This window comes from Ambystoma mexicanum, chromosome 3p (assembly GCF_040938575.1).
Source record: "Ambystoma mexicanum isolate Mex_15411 chromosome 3p, UKY_AmexF1_1, whole genome shotgun sequence".
Lineage (NCBI taxonomy): Eukaryota > Metazoa > Chordata > Amphibia > Caudata > Ambystomatidae > Ambystoma > Ambystoma mexicanum.
The window spans coordinates 1,127,777,022-1,127,792,193 of record NC_090925.1 but is presented as its reverse complement, the minus strand read 5'-3'; the positions used below and the strand labels follow the sequence as shown (position 1 = coordinate 1,127,792,193).

The 15,172-nt window shown below is 43.3% G+C and overlaps 1 protein-coding gene across 4 annotated transcripts in view; it reads left to right on the top strand.

Annotated features, from left to right (window-relative positions):
* The window catches only part of P4HA2 (prolyl 4-hydroxylase subunit alpha 2), a 274,459-nt gene that overhangs the window by 98,801 nt on the left and 160,486 nt on the right, over positions 1 to 15,172 (top strand). For all 4 annotated transcript variants that reach the window (XM_069652510.1, XM_069652508.1, XM_069652512.1 and 1 more), the window contains exon 2: positions 10,890 to 10,999. In XM_069652510.1, the coding sequence (XP_069508611.1) occupies positions 10,918 to 10,999 (82 nt within the window). In that variant the 5' untranslated portion in view covers positions 10,890 to 10,917. The remainder of the gene's footprint in view (positions 1 to 10,889; positions 11,000 to 15,172) is intronic.

The window sequence follows — 15,172 nt, the reverse complement described above, 5'->3', positions numbered from 1 at the left end:
TGGAGTGAATCGGGGGTGATCTCTGTTCCGTTGAGGGGAGCTCTGCATTGGCAGCCTTAACTGTCCCCACAGATTTCACCACTTTACAAGCTGGCGTGGCGGGGGCCTAATGTCGGCCATGCCTTGATGCATGTTGCATATATGCCAACATTCCGGCTCGCCTCGAGGGAGATTTCGTCGGAGAATACGAGACCTAGGTAGAGAAGAATGTTCCCATGCATTGGGGATGGAATTATTTTAGGCCTGAGAACGTGAAAAATTGCAATATTTTTCACCGAAAAATCGGGTGTCTCCTGCCTAAATAGGGAGGGTTGGCATGTATACATATGAACTGTGTGAGGGGAGCAACCAGTTGTGCTGCGCGTTCCTGCTGAGAGCCCAGGGTTTGCAGTGGGGTGTTTTTAGTCTGTATCAACATGAGAGTTTAACAGCTGTACAAAGAATCTTGAAGACAAATTGCGACTGTGCGGTGAACTACACTTGTGTTCAGAGGCTTTTGCTGCATTTACAGTAAACCTCGATTATTTGGATAGGCAAGTCTGTGGATTCACAGCGCAGCTGCACACACCATCCATAGGTTCTTTCCCTCTAGCAGGCTCCTGAAATCTCGTATGGGGAAGTGGAAGCGGACGGGGTGGGGTGGTTCGAATGGCGTCAGGAAGCGCATTACTGCACCACTCTGTATCTCTAACTTTCATGATTTGTTCAATTCCACAGAAATTGTAAACTTAACTCTTTAAGGATTCGGTCATGCATTGTTTAACTTTACAGAGCACCAGCATTAACTTTGTGTTTACTTATTGGTGCCCGCGGAGACTGCATTTACCACACACTAGCTGGAACTCATAGCAGTGTATTTTTTTTAATCCGTATATAAAAAGAAAAAGGGTACATTAAAACTTATTCAAGCTGGACATAAAACTGGAATTATGTATTGGCTGCAAAGCAAGATCATGTGCAAAGGTGGCATTCCTACAGTGGCGCATAGGGGCCCCTGTTCCGACTATCCATGAATGCAGAACGCCTCCTTTCGCAGTTAGTACTCTAGGACTACTTGGCATTATGCAGACACTTGTTTAGTGAGAATAACTACCAGATAGGTGGCTTGAAGAAGATGTACGTGGCAACGTGCTACGTATAGAAACCTTTTGAATGCACAGTGCTTTCAACCTGTCATAATTAACATTACATATCACGGCAAGACAAGCTGTAGACCTCAACCTGTTTTCACTCCGCAAACCACCTCTGACCCCACGGTCTTAAAAGTATGAGCAGTTGGAGAATGGCTTCAAGGGATTTTCCTCTGCAATGTCCGGTTTGACACGTGAATTTCCGTTTGGGCTCATGTCTTCCTGGGGCTAACAGTGTTCCCCACACTGAGTGGGAGGAGAACAGTGTCCACATACCTCCATGGCTGATGAGAGTAAGAGGATGACACCATGGATATGGAGGATGTAGTGTGGAGGATTAAGAAAAGTAAGCCACAAATGAAGGACTGGACTGATGAGAGAAGAGCAGGCCAAAGGAATGATGTTCAAGAAGGTGACTTAGTCCAAATAAAGTTACCACACAAGAATCCTTTGACGGGTCCAAGTACAACAGGCCTATCAAAGTAACACAAAGAGGCACAGACCATTTATGCACACAAGATGGGAGAAGATGGAACATGGAGAGATTTGCTCTGTTTGAGAGGAGAGCTAAGGAGGCTAGTGAGTTGGAAGATCAAGACCAGGTGCATAAAGAAAGGGAGGGACTGTGAAAAAGGAGAAGTCTAAGCTGCAGTGCCCCTTTGATGAACCTATTGGCTCTCTCGACAAGCCAATTTGTCTGGGGATGATATATTGAAGCTTTCACTTGGATGATATTGTTATCCCTTATGAACTTTTCCATCTCTGGAAAGCAGTAATTATAGACCCTTTAAAACCTGCCAACAAGAATTATCAAGGGTCCACAATCAAGAGGAAGAGGCATCTTCTTTGCTCAGTAGGTACAGCGCGTGAGAGGTGATAGTGGACAGCCCAGCTCCTACTCTAAGTAGCCCGTCAATACTAGTAGGTTGACAAATGCAGTATTTATTTAAAAAAATGTTAGTGGTATCGAGCGATCCTTGGGTTTTGGATGCGGTCAGGGGTTTCCATAGAGAGTTCTTGGAACTACCCCATCAGGCAATGCAGCCCCCTTCCTTTGGTGAGGGCATATTCATGAAAGAGCAGTGGGTATGGACATTTCCCAGCTCTTGAGGAAAAAGGCCATCTGGGTGTAGGTTTGAAGGCCAGACAATTAATTTCAGCACCAAACTATTTTTAGTGAGGAAGAAGGACTGGCTTTTCTGACTGGTTTTCAATTCTCTCAATCGCTTTGTTCTTTATCGTTCTTTCAAGATGAAGACAATGACGTTGTTGAGGGCTGATGGCTGGTTGGCACAACCAGACCTCAAGTATGCCTACTTACTATCCTGATATCTCCGGAACACAAGACGTTTCTTTGCTTTCAATGGAAGCAGCAGCTGTTTTGATTTTCCTCCCTTCCGCTTGGCCTGTCGACAGCCCCCAGTGTATTTCCAAGTTGGTATGAACTGTGATGGGATACTTGGAAATCTGGCAGATCAGATTGTTGATTTATTTATACAATATCTTAATCCTGGCTCATTCTCTGCAAGTGCTCTATCGGCACTTGCGCTGGACAATCAACCTATTGATGCCCCTAGGCTTTATCAATTGGGACAAGTCGGAGCTGTATCAATTTCAGAAGCTACGGTTTCTTCGCTTTCAGATTGACTGTGTGTCCTCTACCCTGCGGTTGCCCAGGGCAAAGGTGCTCAGTATCAACGGGGAGTTCAGATGTGCATTACGGACACAATACTTCTCCCTTTGTCAATTGGTCAGAATTGTGGGATTTCTGTAGGCCTCTATTCAGGGGATATTTCCAGCCTGCTTCATTACAGGGCTCTGCAAAGGCTGAAGAATCAGGGACTACAACTACAAAGAGGCGCAAATTACCCCTTTCTTCAGAAGTGTGTGACAAGCTGCGTTGGTGGCTGCTCCACATAGAGGCATGGAACGGCAGAGCCATTTTCAGTAATGAGCCGAGTCTCGTCTTGGAATCAAATGCCGGCCTCAGTGGATGCGTAGCTCATTGCGATGGAGTTTCCACTGGAGATCGTGGTCTCAAATGGAGCCCCGCATGCGCATCCATTGTTTAGAGATGCTTGGAGGGTATTTTGCAGTGTAATGTTTCACAAGACAAGTGCATTTGTTCCATCACTTTGGATGACAGCCAGTCAGCAGTTTGTTATATAAACAAGCTTGGAGGTGGGGATGGGGGCAGGCCCAAGGAGCTGTCTTGCCCGGTCTTTGAAGGTCTGAGCAGTGTTCATTCCAGGGATTTCAAATGTAATTGCAGATTGGTGTTTCCAACACTGGTTGGACCCAGCAGACTTGCCAGCAGTATTTTGAGGAACTGCAAAAGATTTGGGGTCCTTTTCGGATCGACCTCTAGTGTCTGGTCTCAACACACAGCTGCCAAGATTCTTCATTTGGAAACCAGATCTTGAGGCCCTGGTTCGGTTTAAATCCTTCAGGATTGGGGAAGAGGCATAGTGTAAGCTTTTCTGCTGTATGCTCGGATTCCTAGGGCGCTCCTTCACGTGATGTCCCAGGGCACAGATATGCTCCTTATAATCCTGCTATGGCCAACACAGTCTTGGTATCTGGTGGTACTCCACCTTCTTGTGGACGTACCTCGGTTGCAGCCAATACCACGCAAGATTCTAAAAGGCCATGAATGGGAGTTTCATCCTCCTGGTTGACTCTGTGGCCAGTTGCCTGGCTGATCTCAGGAACCGTTGGGCACCACATGGCGTTTCAGACCCAGCTGCAGTATTTGTCAAGCATTCCTGGGCCCCTTGCATGATGCAATTCTATAGAGGCACGTAGAAGGCATGGGTGCATTGGAATTATACGAAGGGTTGGCATCTAGCTCTTGCCGTACAGTAAATGTATACCACTCTGTCATTTCTACCAATCGCCCCTTAGTGGGAGGTTTTCCAGTGGGAGAACACACCTTGGTTTGTAGGTTGCTGAAAGGGGTATGTAATGCTAGACCTCCCGTCCCGCACTTTTCCCCTCATTGGGATGTTCGTTTGTTACTCCACTTTTTGGAGTGGTGGCCATCGAACGCCCAGTTAACAACTCTATGAATATGTTCACGCTTATGTGCGTTGTTGCCTTTCGTCAAATCACAGCTGTGTTCTCCTTGGCTATTTAAAGGTCAAGTATTTACTTCAGGATTATCTTTCCAATTGTTTCGGCATACTAAAACCGTATCCAAGGTTATTGACTTTCTTGCATTCCCTAATGATCTGCAGTTGTGTGTGAGGCAATGCCTGAAGTGTTACGAGCATGGCACAGTTGCTAACGGCCACTATTTATCTCCTTTCGGAAACCCTCTGCTCTGGTTTCTTCCGGCACTTCATCCATGTGGTTTAAGGATGTGATGGGGGAGGCTGGGGTCGATACAGAGCCGTTTCAAGTCCACTCTGTTAGGGCGCAATGGCATCCAAATCCTTTTGGACAGGAGGTAGATTGGTCTAATGCCTCTACTTTTTTACACCTTTTTATTGCAAACCTGTTTTTGCACGCTTCAATGGCTGTCTTGGCACAGCTTTGAAGGGTGCATAATAGGGGTTCCTGTGCCTTGCATTAGAATGGCGATTAGTCCAATAAATCGGCGGACAGTCGTGATAATATTAATGGCACGCAGGTGAACATTCTCCCTCCCTAGGCAGTCATTTGTGTTTTCTGCAAAAGTAGTGTTGTAGCTGTTATAAAAAAAAAAAAGTGAAAGGAGAAGTGCATAATGTCTGCCCATGTGCCGTTAATTGAACCACGACTGCCCATCGATTCCTAGGACTAATCTGCATTCCCAAACCGCCAGCTACATTATGCCTGCCAGATTGCCAAGCTGTTTGCTCTGCAGCCTTGTTTGTGTTGTCAAAGAAATGACCATCCCATATCATAGATGCTTCAGAAATCAACCAAGTTTCATTATCACACCCTGTTGTTTGGATACTGCTGATTTCTTATTCTAACTCCTGTTATGTTTCCACCCACACACACCAGTTTACAGCGGTTGAATGGGGATCGTTCAGTGGACGGACTCCCGAAATTCCGACTTTTTAATTTTTTTAACCCCCTCCTTACACCACATACATATGTGGGGGGGTATGAGACATAATAGTTAGGAGGGGGCTGCAGGGGTCTCCCCCGCCGCATATGTATGTGGTGTAAAGGGGGGTAAAAAAGCAAGTCTGAATTTTTGTCAGAATTTTTGGGGTCGTAGTGATCACATGGATCCTTACTTTAATGCCATATTAGCATATTAATACTTTTGAAAAGAGATTGCTCTACAATACACTGGTTCGAAATATTACCAGCCGCTTTAACAAAAGTGATTCAGGCCACTGCTTCTCCTCCTGCAGCATGCACAACTTAATGGAAACAGCATCTTGTAAAAATAGAAATCTGTAAGGGAAAATGCTCACCCATAATATAATGCAGGGATTTATTTGCAGAATATTTTAAGTGACAGCTTAAAGTTGACAAACAGTAAAAGCTCATTGACGCACAATATTATAAAAGTGATGAGTGACCCACCCTGGTAAATGGCGTTCCCAGTAATGTCTTTAATGTTCCTGCGTGGCACTGGTGGAAATGAAGCTTTCTCTTAGAAATGATGGACTGGTCGGAGTAATGTAGCTGCAGATATTATCACATCTGCTTTTGTAAACTGCATACGAACAGTTGTTGCCTATTTCAGTAGGGAAATCATTTCACCAAAAGTTAATTGGATGTAGGGTTGTGTCCATTCTGGAAAGATTGCTGAGCACCTGTGCTGAGTGTGGATAGACAAGACCATAGCTGGGAGTGCGGTTGAGGGATTTGGAAAGTGTCATCACCATTCTGAGGCTAAGCAATGTGGAGATACTTGACAGAAATCTAAGCTGCGTAGGCTAAAAGGGGCAACAGCAGAAGTAGCTGAACCATACAGAGAGGGGGCCTACATACGTTTCTTTGTATAGGGAATGTACATGATGCCAAACACAACAACGTTTTGCATTATAGAGTCTATCCATATACTCGGAAAAGGGACCACTGAGCATGACCTGGATCAGCAGCCACCCCAGCCAATAGTCCAGGAACTCCTTCAAAACCGAGCAGCCTCATCACACCGCCCACCAGTGTACATATCAAGTGAGGGGAGACTACCAGCTGTGATAACCAGAGATGGAGAGAAAGTCAGCTGCCAGGAATTGTTAAAATACATCTAAATGTTTATATTCCCTAGATAGTAACTAACTCATGGGTTTTATGTATTATTGTTGCTGTCATTGTCATCCTTCACTTATTGTTATGACTTTGTAATGCAAACACTCATTATTTTTTTCTTGGTGATTAATGATGTTTTATTACCTAAATCAGAGTTACTCATTTAGTCGAAATTTGGAAAGATGAAAGACTCTCTGGCTCACCGTTTTAGTTAAAAATTGTTTCCTCCAAATGTTACACCTAGAGTGTCGGGAATGAACAGGACAGAAGAGCAATCCCTCAGGGAGTGTCCTCAACAGCCTTTCGCCTGAAACTCAACACCAGATAGATTGAAGTTGTCGATGCTTATTTTTCTTTTCAAGATGTGATTAGGGAATATAAGGTTAATGTGATGCCTTTCCTGATTGTCAAATCTGGAAAATATCAACAATTTGGTGTCTTTCTGATTCAAAGAGCCAGGGAAGCACGTACAGTATTGCTTTGATTGATAACTAGTGGACTTAAGTAACAGGTACTGCTGAAATTGAAAGTGTTTTATAACTTCAAAATGTGATATTACCTGAGTGACTCCCTTAATTTCAGAATGCTATGTGTGGGATATATTGACCCACTCAACAGCATTTCCCCACATCACCAAGCTGCATTTGCGCAAGAAACAGCAATATGGCTGTGCTGGCTCCTGTGAGCACCATAGTCTCAAAACTGCATTTTGCAGCAAAAAGAAAAATGGCTGCACCGTCCTGCCAAGCACCCATCGGGCAGGATGGAACCATGGGGCACACTGAAGGAGATTGCCAGTGTGGTCCGACATCGACCAATGAAATAAAGTGAAGAGGCAGCACTGCTTTGCTGAAAACCCAAAATTCCCAAACAAATTGAAACTTTTTAATCTTTAAAAAAATAGCTGCTTTGACGCTAATTCCATCTGTTCTTTCTGAAACCACTGTGATCAAGAAGGCCTTGCCATGCCCAATATATTTCACTGTGCCTCAGCAAAACCAGGCATAATTCCTTAATGACAGGCCCTGTCAAACCAACTCTGAGAGAAATCAACAAGCAACTTCACTTTTACTCACTTACATGGGAACACGCGTTTATTTCTTTACAAAGTATTCAAAGCTCAGCAGTTCAAAGAGACTCTAACTAGCTGAGCCATGTCCGTTTCAATGTATCTGTGCTTCAGATACATTGACTCCTGCATTCAAGAAAATGACTATAGCTGCAAAGACCGTGTGGGAATCTGATGGCGCTGCCAAACTAAATTTATAGAAAGACATGCTAGCTTTTCACCAAACATGTAAAAATGGGGCGTTTAAAAAAATTATTGAATGAAAGCTTGCATTGCCTAGCAATGTGAAGGGGGATGTTGTTGTTGATGATACACACATGGGCTATTTTATTCCACAGGTTTGTTTTAATTCAGGACCCAAAATAAGAAAATAAAGATTTTAAAACACATGGGCTGATTTTGCAAGCTCTCAAAAACAAGTTATTCCAAATGGCAGAGCTAAAAGCTTCCCCCTAAGGAAGGGAGCCACACCATAAACTCTCAGCAGATACTAACACCTAAATGATAATTATTAGGTTGGAAAGAATCTAGGCTAGGCTAACCCACTGACAATGGAACTCCCAGGGCAAGGAAGTTTGAAGTGTGAAGGGGCAATAAAACCTTCAATTAAGCTGAGAAACCCCCACCTTGCTTTGAAGGAAATGACAGTTGGTAGCAATTGAAGGAAGAAAAAGAAAATATCCAGTGACAAAGTACTGCCATTTGTTTCCAAAGACTATTTCATAAATAAACTTTAAAGACTTATATCTGTGCAGCAAGACTTTGTAGAAATGTAGAAGTTTTGCAGTGCAAAAGTGAATTTTTGGGCTTTCTTTTAAGACCTACTAGAATTCACTTACACCTTGGGGACAGAAATGGCAAAGTACGGCGGATCACAAGAAAAGCATCTATGTTGCAAATGCAAATATGTGTATATACATACCTTATGATAATTCACACCTATGTATAAAGTTATAGAATTTTGAGTAATATAAATCCCATTGAAAAGAGCGAAAAACTGCTAGAAGGGCGAAACAAGGTCTCATGGACTGGAGGATTAGACTGCAATGTTCTGCACAAAAAATGTAACCTGTGTATATAATTCGCTAAGAGATTGCAATTGTATGAATGTATGTTTGTGGCAAAATCGGACTTTAGTTAAAGTAACTGGAAGGTTTTTGGACATTGTAAAACTTGCATCATAAATCTGACATCATTTTCCTGAAATCCAACCAGCTGAGAGCGAGGTGGAGATGATCACCCTTGCCCAATCCTGTTAGATGCGTGTTTAGTTAAGCTTGCCCCAGTCGTATACTTTGATGTGAGTCCCTGACGAGACTCTAGACTTGCACTCTTCCTGATGTTCCTGCACTCCTGTTCCATCCATACAGATTCCAGATCCCAACTACAAGGCCAAAGCATTGCTGACCCTACTCCAGGGCCCACTGCAAAACCCAAGCATTGCTGATCCTGCTCCAGCAAGGCCTCAATTCTGAAATCCCACTAAAATTCCCAAATAACCAAAGGGGAAAGCTGTGGTGTTTGGGAAGCATCCTGAACCAGCCTGGCCTGCTGCCCATTAACCGCTGCCATCTTGCCTTTCTGCCATCCACTTGACTGTTAGTATCCCGAGACCAGAATTGCCATTCCAGAAGTGCCATCCGGTGACCAGAACTGCCCCGCTGTTTGCCAGGTGCCCTGCCGTCTAGTGACCAGAACCGTTGACTGTCCAAAATCCCAAACTAAAAATGGACTGCGAGTATTTCACCATCAAGTAGAAACCCATAGCCGATCTTGTCTTTGTCCTTATTGCACTCTCTAAGTCATCCTATCCTTATCTTGATAACTTGTTGAAACTGTCAGACTCCTTCTTGCAACCCTGCCCTTGATTTCTAGTACTAGCGCCATCTCTTTAGTAATTTTGTCTTGTGTAATCCTTAGCCATTAGTCCTATTTCGAGTGATCGGACTGGTTTCTGCCAAGGTTGGGTACTGGGGTGAGAGGGTTGAACTCATGAATCAACCCTGGAGCTTACTGTGTCCGTCTTTGGTGGCCTAGCATGAATACTCTAGTGTAAAGTAAAACTGTTCTTGTCACAACTGATTTCCTTTCCTAGTTCACAGCTCCATTTTTCTCAAAGCGCACCTTTCTAGATCTTGCATAACTCATCAAATTTACCAGCTAGAGACTTAATTTCACTTCCATATTGTTCCTGTGATAAACCTCTATCCCCAACCAAGAAACCATTTGGGTAATTTCAGGTGGGAATTGCAAAATTGCAAAGTTTCCAACGTGTTATTTTGCTGCAATGTGTTTTAAACCTTACACTCATTTTCAAATTGTATGCTCTTGGTAATCCATTATTTGTGATTGTTAGTGTCACTGCATTGTTGCTCTAGTGAGGAATTGTATTTGTTTCAAGGTTTTTAACACACATTCATTATTTATTTGTCCATTTCTGAGTGTCATTTCATCACATTGCAAGGGTTTTAAAATCTGGTTTTCTCTCTTATTTGGGGAGGGAAGGTTAGATTTGAATTATGTTTCCTGTTTTATTCCGGATTACCTGCTGCTTCTGTTTATCCACTCAGAATTGATTATTTGTGGGTTGAGGGAACATTGCAGGGGGAAATTCTAACTCGGGTGCTATCTTTCCTGAATCAAAAAGTGCTCCCATTCCGCTTTGCTGTGTATATGTTCCACTAGAAGATTAAACCCAGTGCATTGCTCACATTCTTATTGTAATTATCACCCCATTGGTGATTCCGGCCCAATATTCAAAAGTGTATGATTTCTTTTGAATTTTAAAATAAATATTGTATTTTACCAACCAGCCTGGTTCATTGTCCATTGTGACCTGGGGTATTTGAAAAGGGGGTGTGATAGGAGTGGTGTACCATCTCAATATTGAATCAATATAAAAAGATAGGCATTTCAGTTGTGCGCTGCATACTAGGCCGAGATCAGGGTGTGTGTCGCCTGATTGAAATCCTTAATATATGCTTTGTGGAAATGTGTAACGTTATAAGGAATTGTCATGTTTCCGTGGTTTTTCTCCAGTTGTGTGATTATTTTTTTTAAACTTTGTTTGGGAAACATTTCAAGAAATCATTATTAAATGCATAAAGCCTTTAAGGAGCATTTTTCTGAAAACGCACACTTTTCAAATCTTTTCTTGGATGTTACATACTCAACTTTTGCCATTTCTGTGGCAAACAGCAATTCAATAACTGTCGATGTTGACCATCACCACCTGGTGAGGAAAATGGAAGTACATTTTTCTTTTTGGTGATGCTTCCATACAACACAATTGTGGCTAGAATGTGTGACTGCATACATGCACAACAATTAAAAGGTCCCATGTGCAGATGGATGGATGGATGAATGGTGGAAGTTTTAGCCCCCAACCAGATCAGCAGTTGCAAAAAACAATGGAGCTAACGAACAGTCTTTACGTTGTCTACTTGTCAAATGACGAATCTTTTTGGTTTAATAATATCGTTTTCTTTTCCCAGTGAATATATCCCCACGGCGTGACTGAAGATGAAGTTCTGCGTATCTGCAGTGCTGCTGATCAGCATTACCTGGATCTGCCACACACGAGCAGAGTTCTTCACTTCTATTGGTACGTTATAATTCTCTGAATGTTACAACAGTGCAACAATAACATCTTTTGTCTGGGGATCTGATTTACCTTCCCAAGCTGTATGACCACAATCCACAGGGTGACTAAATCACATCCACCGGCCTGATTGATCACTAAAGCCAATGATGTGGGGAGTGTGCATGCACTAGAAACTGGAAACAAATATCTGGAAAAGTAGGTTTTACGGTCTGTGGTGTAACTGTTGCATTAGAAAAGAAAATGTTTGTCTGTAAGCTATCATTTGGACTAACCACGTTCTAAGACTGGATTTGGTCAGTCTCAGTAAAACCAATAGTGGGATTTCACTGCAAACCTGCAATCAGACAGCAGACATAGTGATTTGCTATTTTTGAGAGCGAAGAGAGTGCATTTAATCTGTACAACCAAGGTCTGCATTTCAATTTTGCTGTAGGTGTTGCACATTTGTGTTTCCTCTTGAGGGGTAACGCTGAAGTAAGAGAGGCAATACCATTGCCGTAGAAAGGTGTGGGCTTTTGCCTGCATTGTTGTGTGTCCATCTACAGCATACAACGTTCATTTTGCATTGCATTTGGGTATGCCATACTATCTCTCCTCATTCCATGATGTTATGGAACGAGAAGCCAGCACCAATTCTGTCACTGCAAGACTGCCAGGAGGACCTGGGCAATGCAGGAACGAAATGAAGAGTTATGGAAATATCAGAAAGACATGCCATTCTTCCTGCTGAATCTTTCATTGGCAGCAGGGGCATAGGCGACCAGGATGGCCGAGAGCAGTGATGCTGCACTGTTCTCTATAGCCCTCTGATCTTTAATGGCATAGTAGAATGGTGCAATTGTGCTGCACTGATCTTTAATGGGATAGTAGAATTGTGCACTATTTTCCTGTGATTGGCTTTGAAGGGAAGCTGAATGTGAGTAGGGAAAAGCAATGCTGAACTCTTTTTCCACGACCAGCTATTCTTCAAGTGTTAAGAGTTCTGCAATTCTTCTCTCTTGTCTTGCAACATTGAACAGGAGTTTGCTGCTGATAATGAGCTCAGCTTTGCTTTGCTCTTCTCCTGTGCACCACTAAAGAGGAGATGGGTGCTGAGAGCTAATAGATGCCAGCAGCAATGGGACTGTATCTGGGCAGTGTGAAGGACTCATGTGAATGGTTACGGGGTGGGGGTGTGGTGAATCGAAGGGCCAGGGTCTGGCACCCACACCATGATGCAGGCCCCAAAGGCTTTATACAGGTTGCCCCACTCCTCCAATTCACAGCCTTGTTGGTATGGAAAGTTCCTTTGCCATGAGAACAGTAGTATTGCCTGAAACACTTAATTGCTGCACATGCCCGAAGTGGGCCGTTCATGAACCTGCTGGCACAGGCAGAGGCAGCCCAATGGATAAGGGGTGTATCGGCCACTTTTACTCCTAAAAATAGGCAAATGTTCCCTAAAAATAGGGAGTAAAAATACTCCCAATAAAAATGGGAAATGGACACATAGGAGCTTGTGCCCCTGCTTTCACCCAACACGTCCATGGATGTGTTTGGACCAGTAGTTCATGTAGTACTATAGGAAGAAACAATTATAATTATGGAAGAGGGCACACTTGTATTTTAATGTGCATGAATGACTTGGTGAAAAGAAGTATTTCTCACAAATATTTCTGTTTTACAGTTGAACATATTTTTACTCATTCATAAAATACTCCCATTAGGGACGGGACTCAAGTTTTTACTCCAACTTTCAAAAATATGGAGCAAAATACTTCCACTTCAAAATCTTATCTGGAGCACTGGATAGGGGTCCATGAGCCCTACATGCGGAGCATGGCTTGGACACTACTCATACTGTCCGCATGGTCACATGGTCACTAGGAAGGAAGCCATGAATTGTGCAGTGCAGCGATATCAAGAGGACAATCCAAAGGCCTTGACAGAGGTTTGCTAGTCTAGGAAACTGTTCCCAAAATGGCAGCCCTACATCTTGTAAACTCGTGACGCAGAACAACATATGATGCAAAACCCGTGGGGAATTATTTCTGTCCACATATGATCAAACCCATCCTCAATCGCACCATTTACGCAACCAATAATGATTAACCAATATTGCAGCACAGCCCCAGTCACGCAGTGCTATTTAAACGAAAGCCAGCAGATGCTTGTTATGAATGCTAGGAGTTGGAATAGGGAGCGGTTGGTGTGGCAGTAAGTGTGAGGGGGGTGCAGGGTAAGAGCATAGCAGAATGATGAGTAGGTGGAGAGAAGAGGGGAAAGACTGGGGGATAGCGAGAAGGTGGTCCAATAATGTGGTGTGTGGAGGGAAAGGGATCAGAGGAGGAGAAATGCAGGGAACAGAGCAGAGAGTGGGAGAGAGCAGAGCGGAATAGAAAATGAAAGGGGAGAATGAAATTAAGGTGAGTGCAAGACATTTCCAAGAGCATCACACACATACAGTGCCCAAAAGGCCTGCAGTCATTGCCATCAACCTTGGAGGCCTTTGTGATGACTTTGCAAATTGGCTCCAAAAAGGGAATACTGAAATTCCCTGGGGTCTTACATCTGTGTATTTGCACTATTATCCACCTTGTTGCAATGCTTACGGTTGAAAGTCCGAGTGTACCATGTGGGACACAGATTCAATCCCCGGGTCCATGCTTGGAAACCTCTGGGTATTAAGCACGTTATAAATAACACATTACAATTACCTGGAAGGAGAGCCCAGATGGAACAACATCTCATCCTGATGACTTCAGAAACCATTAAAAAAAGACACATTGAACACTATACACAGGGTTCAAAATTGAGATTCATTGAGCAGGAGCTAAAAGCAGCTCCTGGGTGTCAGGCATCACCCAGTAGGTTGGAGCGACCGCAGGGAAACCAGGAGGTATCAGAAGCTCCTTTTTTAACCTTTTGTCGATTTTGTATGAACCATTGTGTTCAAATGTGTATTAGATGTGTTCTGATTCTTCTATATTAACTTTCACAAATATTTTAAGTTAATGTCACATTTACATGTTTGGAGGGCACCAGTTGATCCTATGACCCATGGATTGCTCCTGTTAGCTGTTGGTTTCAAGCTAACCAGACTCTACTATGCTAGAAGCAGGAGCTGAATAGCTCACCTGCCCACAATTTCGAACCCTCCTATACATCCAAGAGACTATGAGTGATTGTTTTGCAGACAAGGTGGCTGATCACACTAAGCGAGGGAAGGACTGCGGACTCGAGTCTTAGGTCAGCTGATATGTGTGACCCTAAAACTATGCCTTGCTCTCATTCAAAGCCCCGTTTTGGTGATTCAAAATTAAAGGAAAAGTTAACGTATCTATTTCAAGTTCTTTGATGATCCCTTGGCTGTGACATCAGGTGATGTCACTCCTTGGCAAGTGGACAAGCAGCTGGTCAGTGGATGCCAGTTTTTCACTATGTGTGAAATATGTGGGGAAGATGTTAACCCTTTGCAGTTGGGATACGTGTCGGGGCATTTGATCGAAATCATTGGCAGTAATGCAAGTTCCTGTGACTTTGATGTTACAAATTAGCAGTGGTTCACGTTTTCAGGCATTTTGTACAGGTCTTTGGCTATAGGGCAAGTTCCTGAACAGATGCTGTCAATTTATGGAATTGGGGTATGTTTCTGGGTATTTGATGGTAGGCATTGACGGATGCAAAACCACTTTGACGTTTTTGGCAATCCTTGGCTGATATAACGTTATTTCATGGACAGTTGTCATTTTGATGGTTTTTTTCAGAGTATTTCTTACCGAAAAAACGAATCGAAATATATAAGGGATGGGGAGTTGGGAAAGTGTATATAAGGGTTGGGGGGGGTCGGAAATCAATTTTAAAAAAAATAGGGGATGGTGTGCTTGGCGGCAGAACCCCCCCCGACCACCAAAAATAAAAAATAAAGCAATTTCGATTGAGTTTTTTCATTAAAAAAACCATTGAGATTGCAACCATTGATTAAATGACATAGAACCCCTTGGCTGTGGGGGAGTTACAGGGCATTTGACGCAATCTTTGATAAAGTTGTTGTCTTTCTTTGGCCATGTTTGCTGCCTTCGATGTCCCGATGTCCCTTTTCGAGGGACCTGAAAGGCATTCTACAACATTAAAGGAGTTGATATATAAGGGTCTATGAGGCTCTACCTAATCGCAACTTCCGCAATCCTGCCC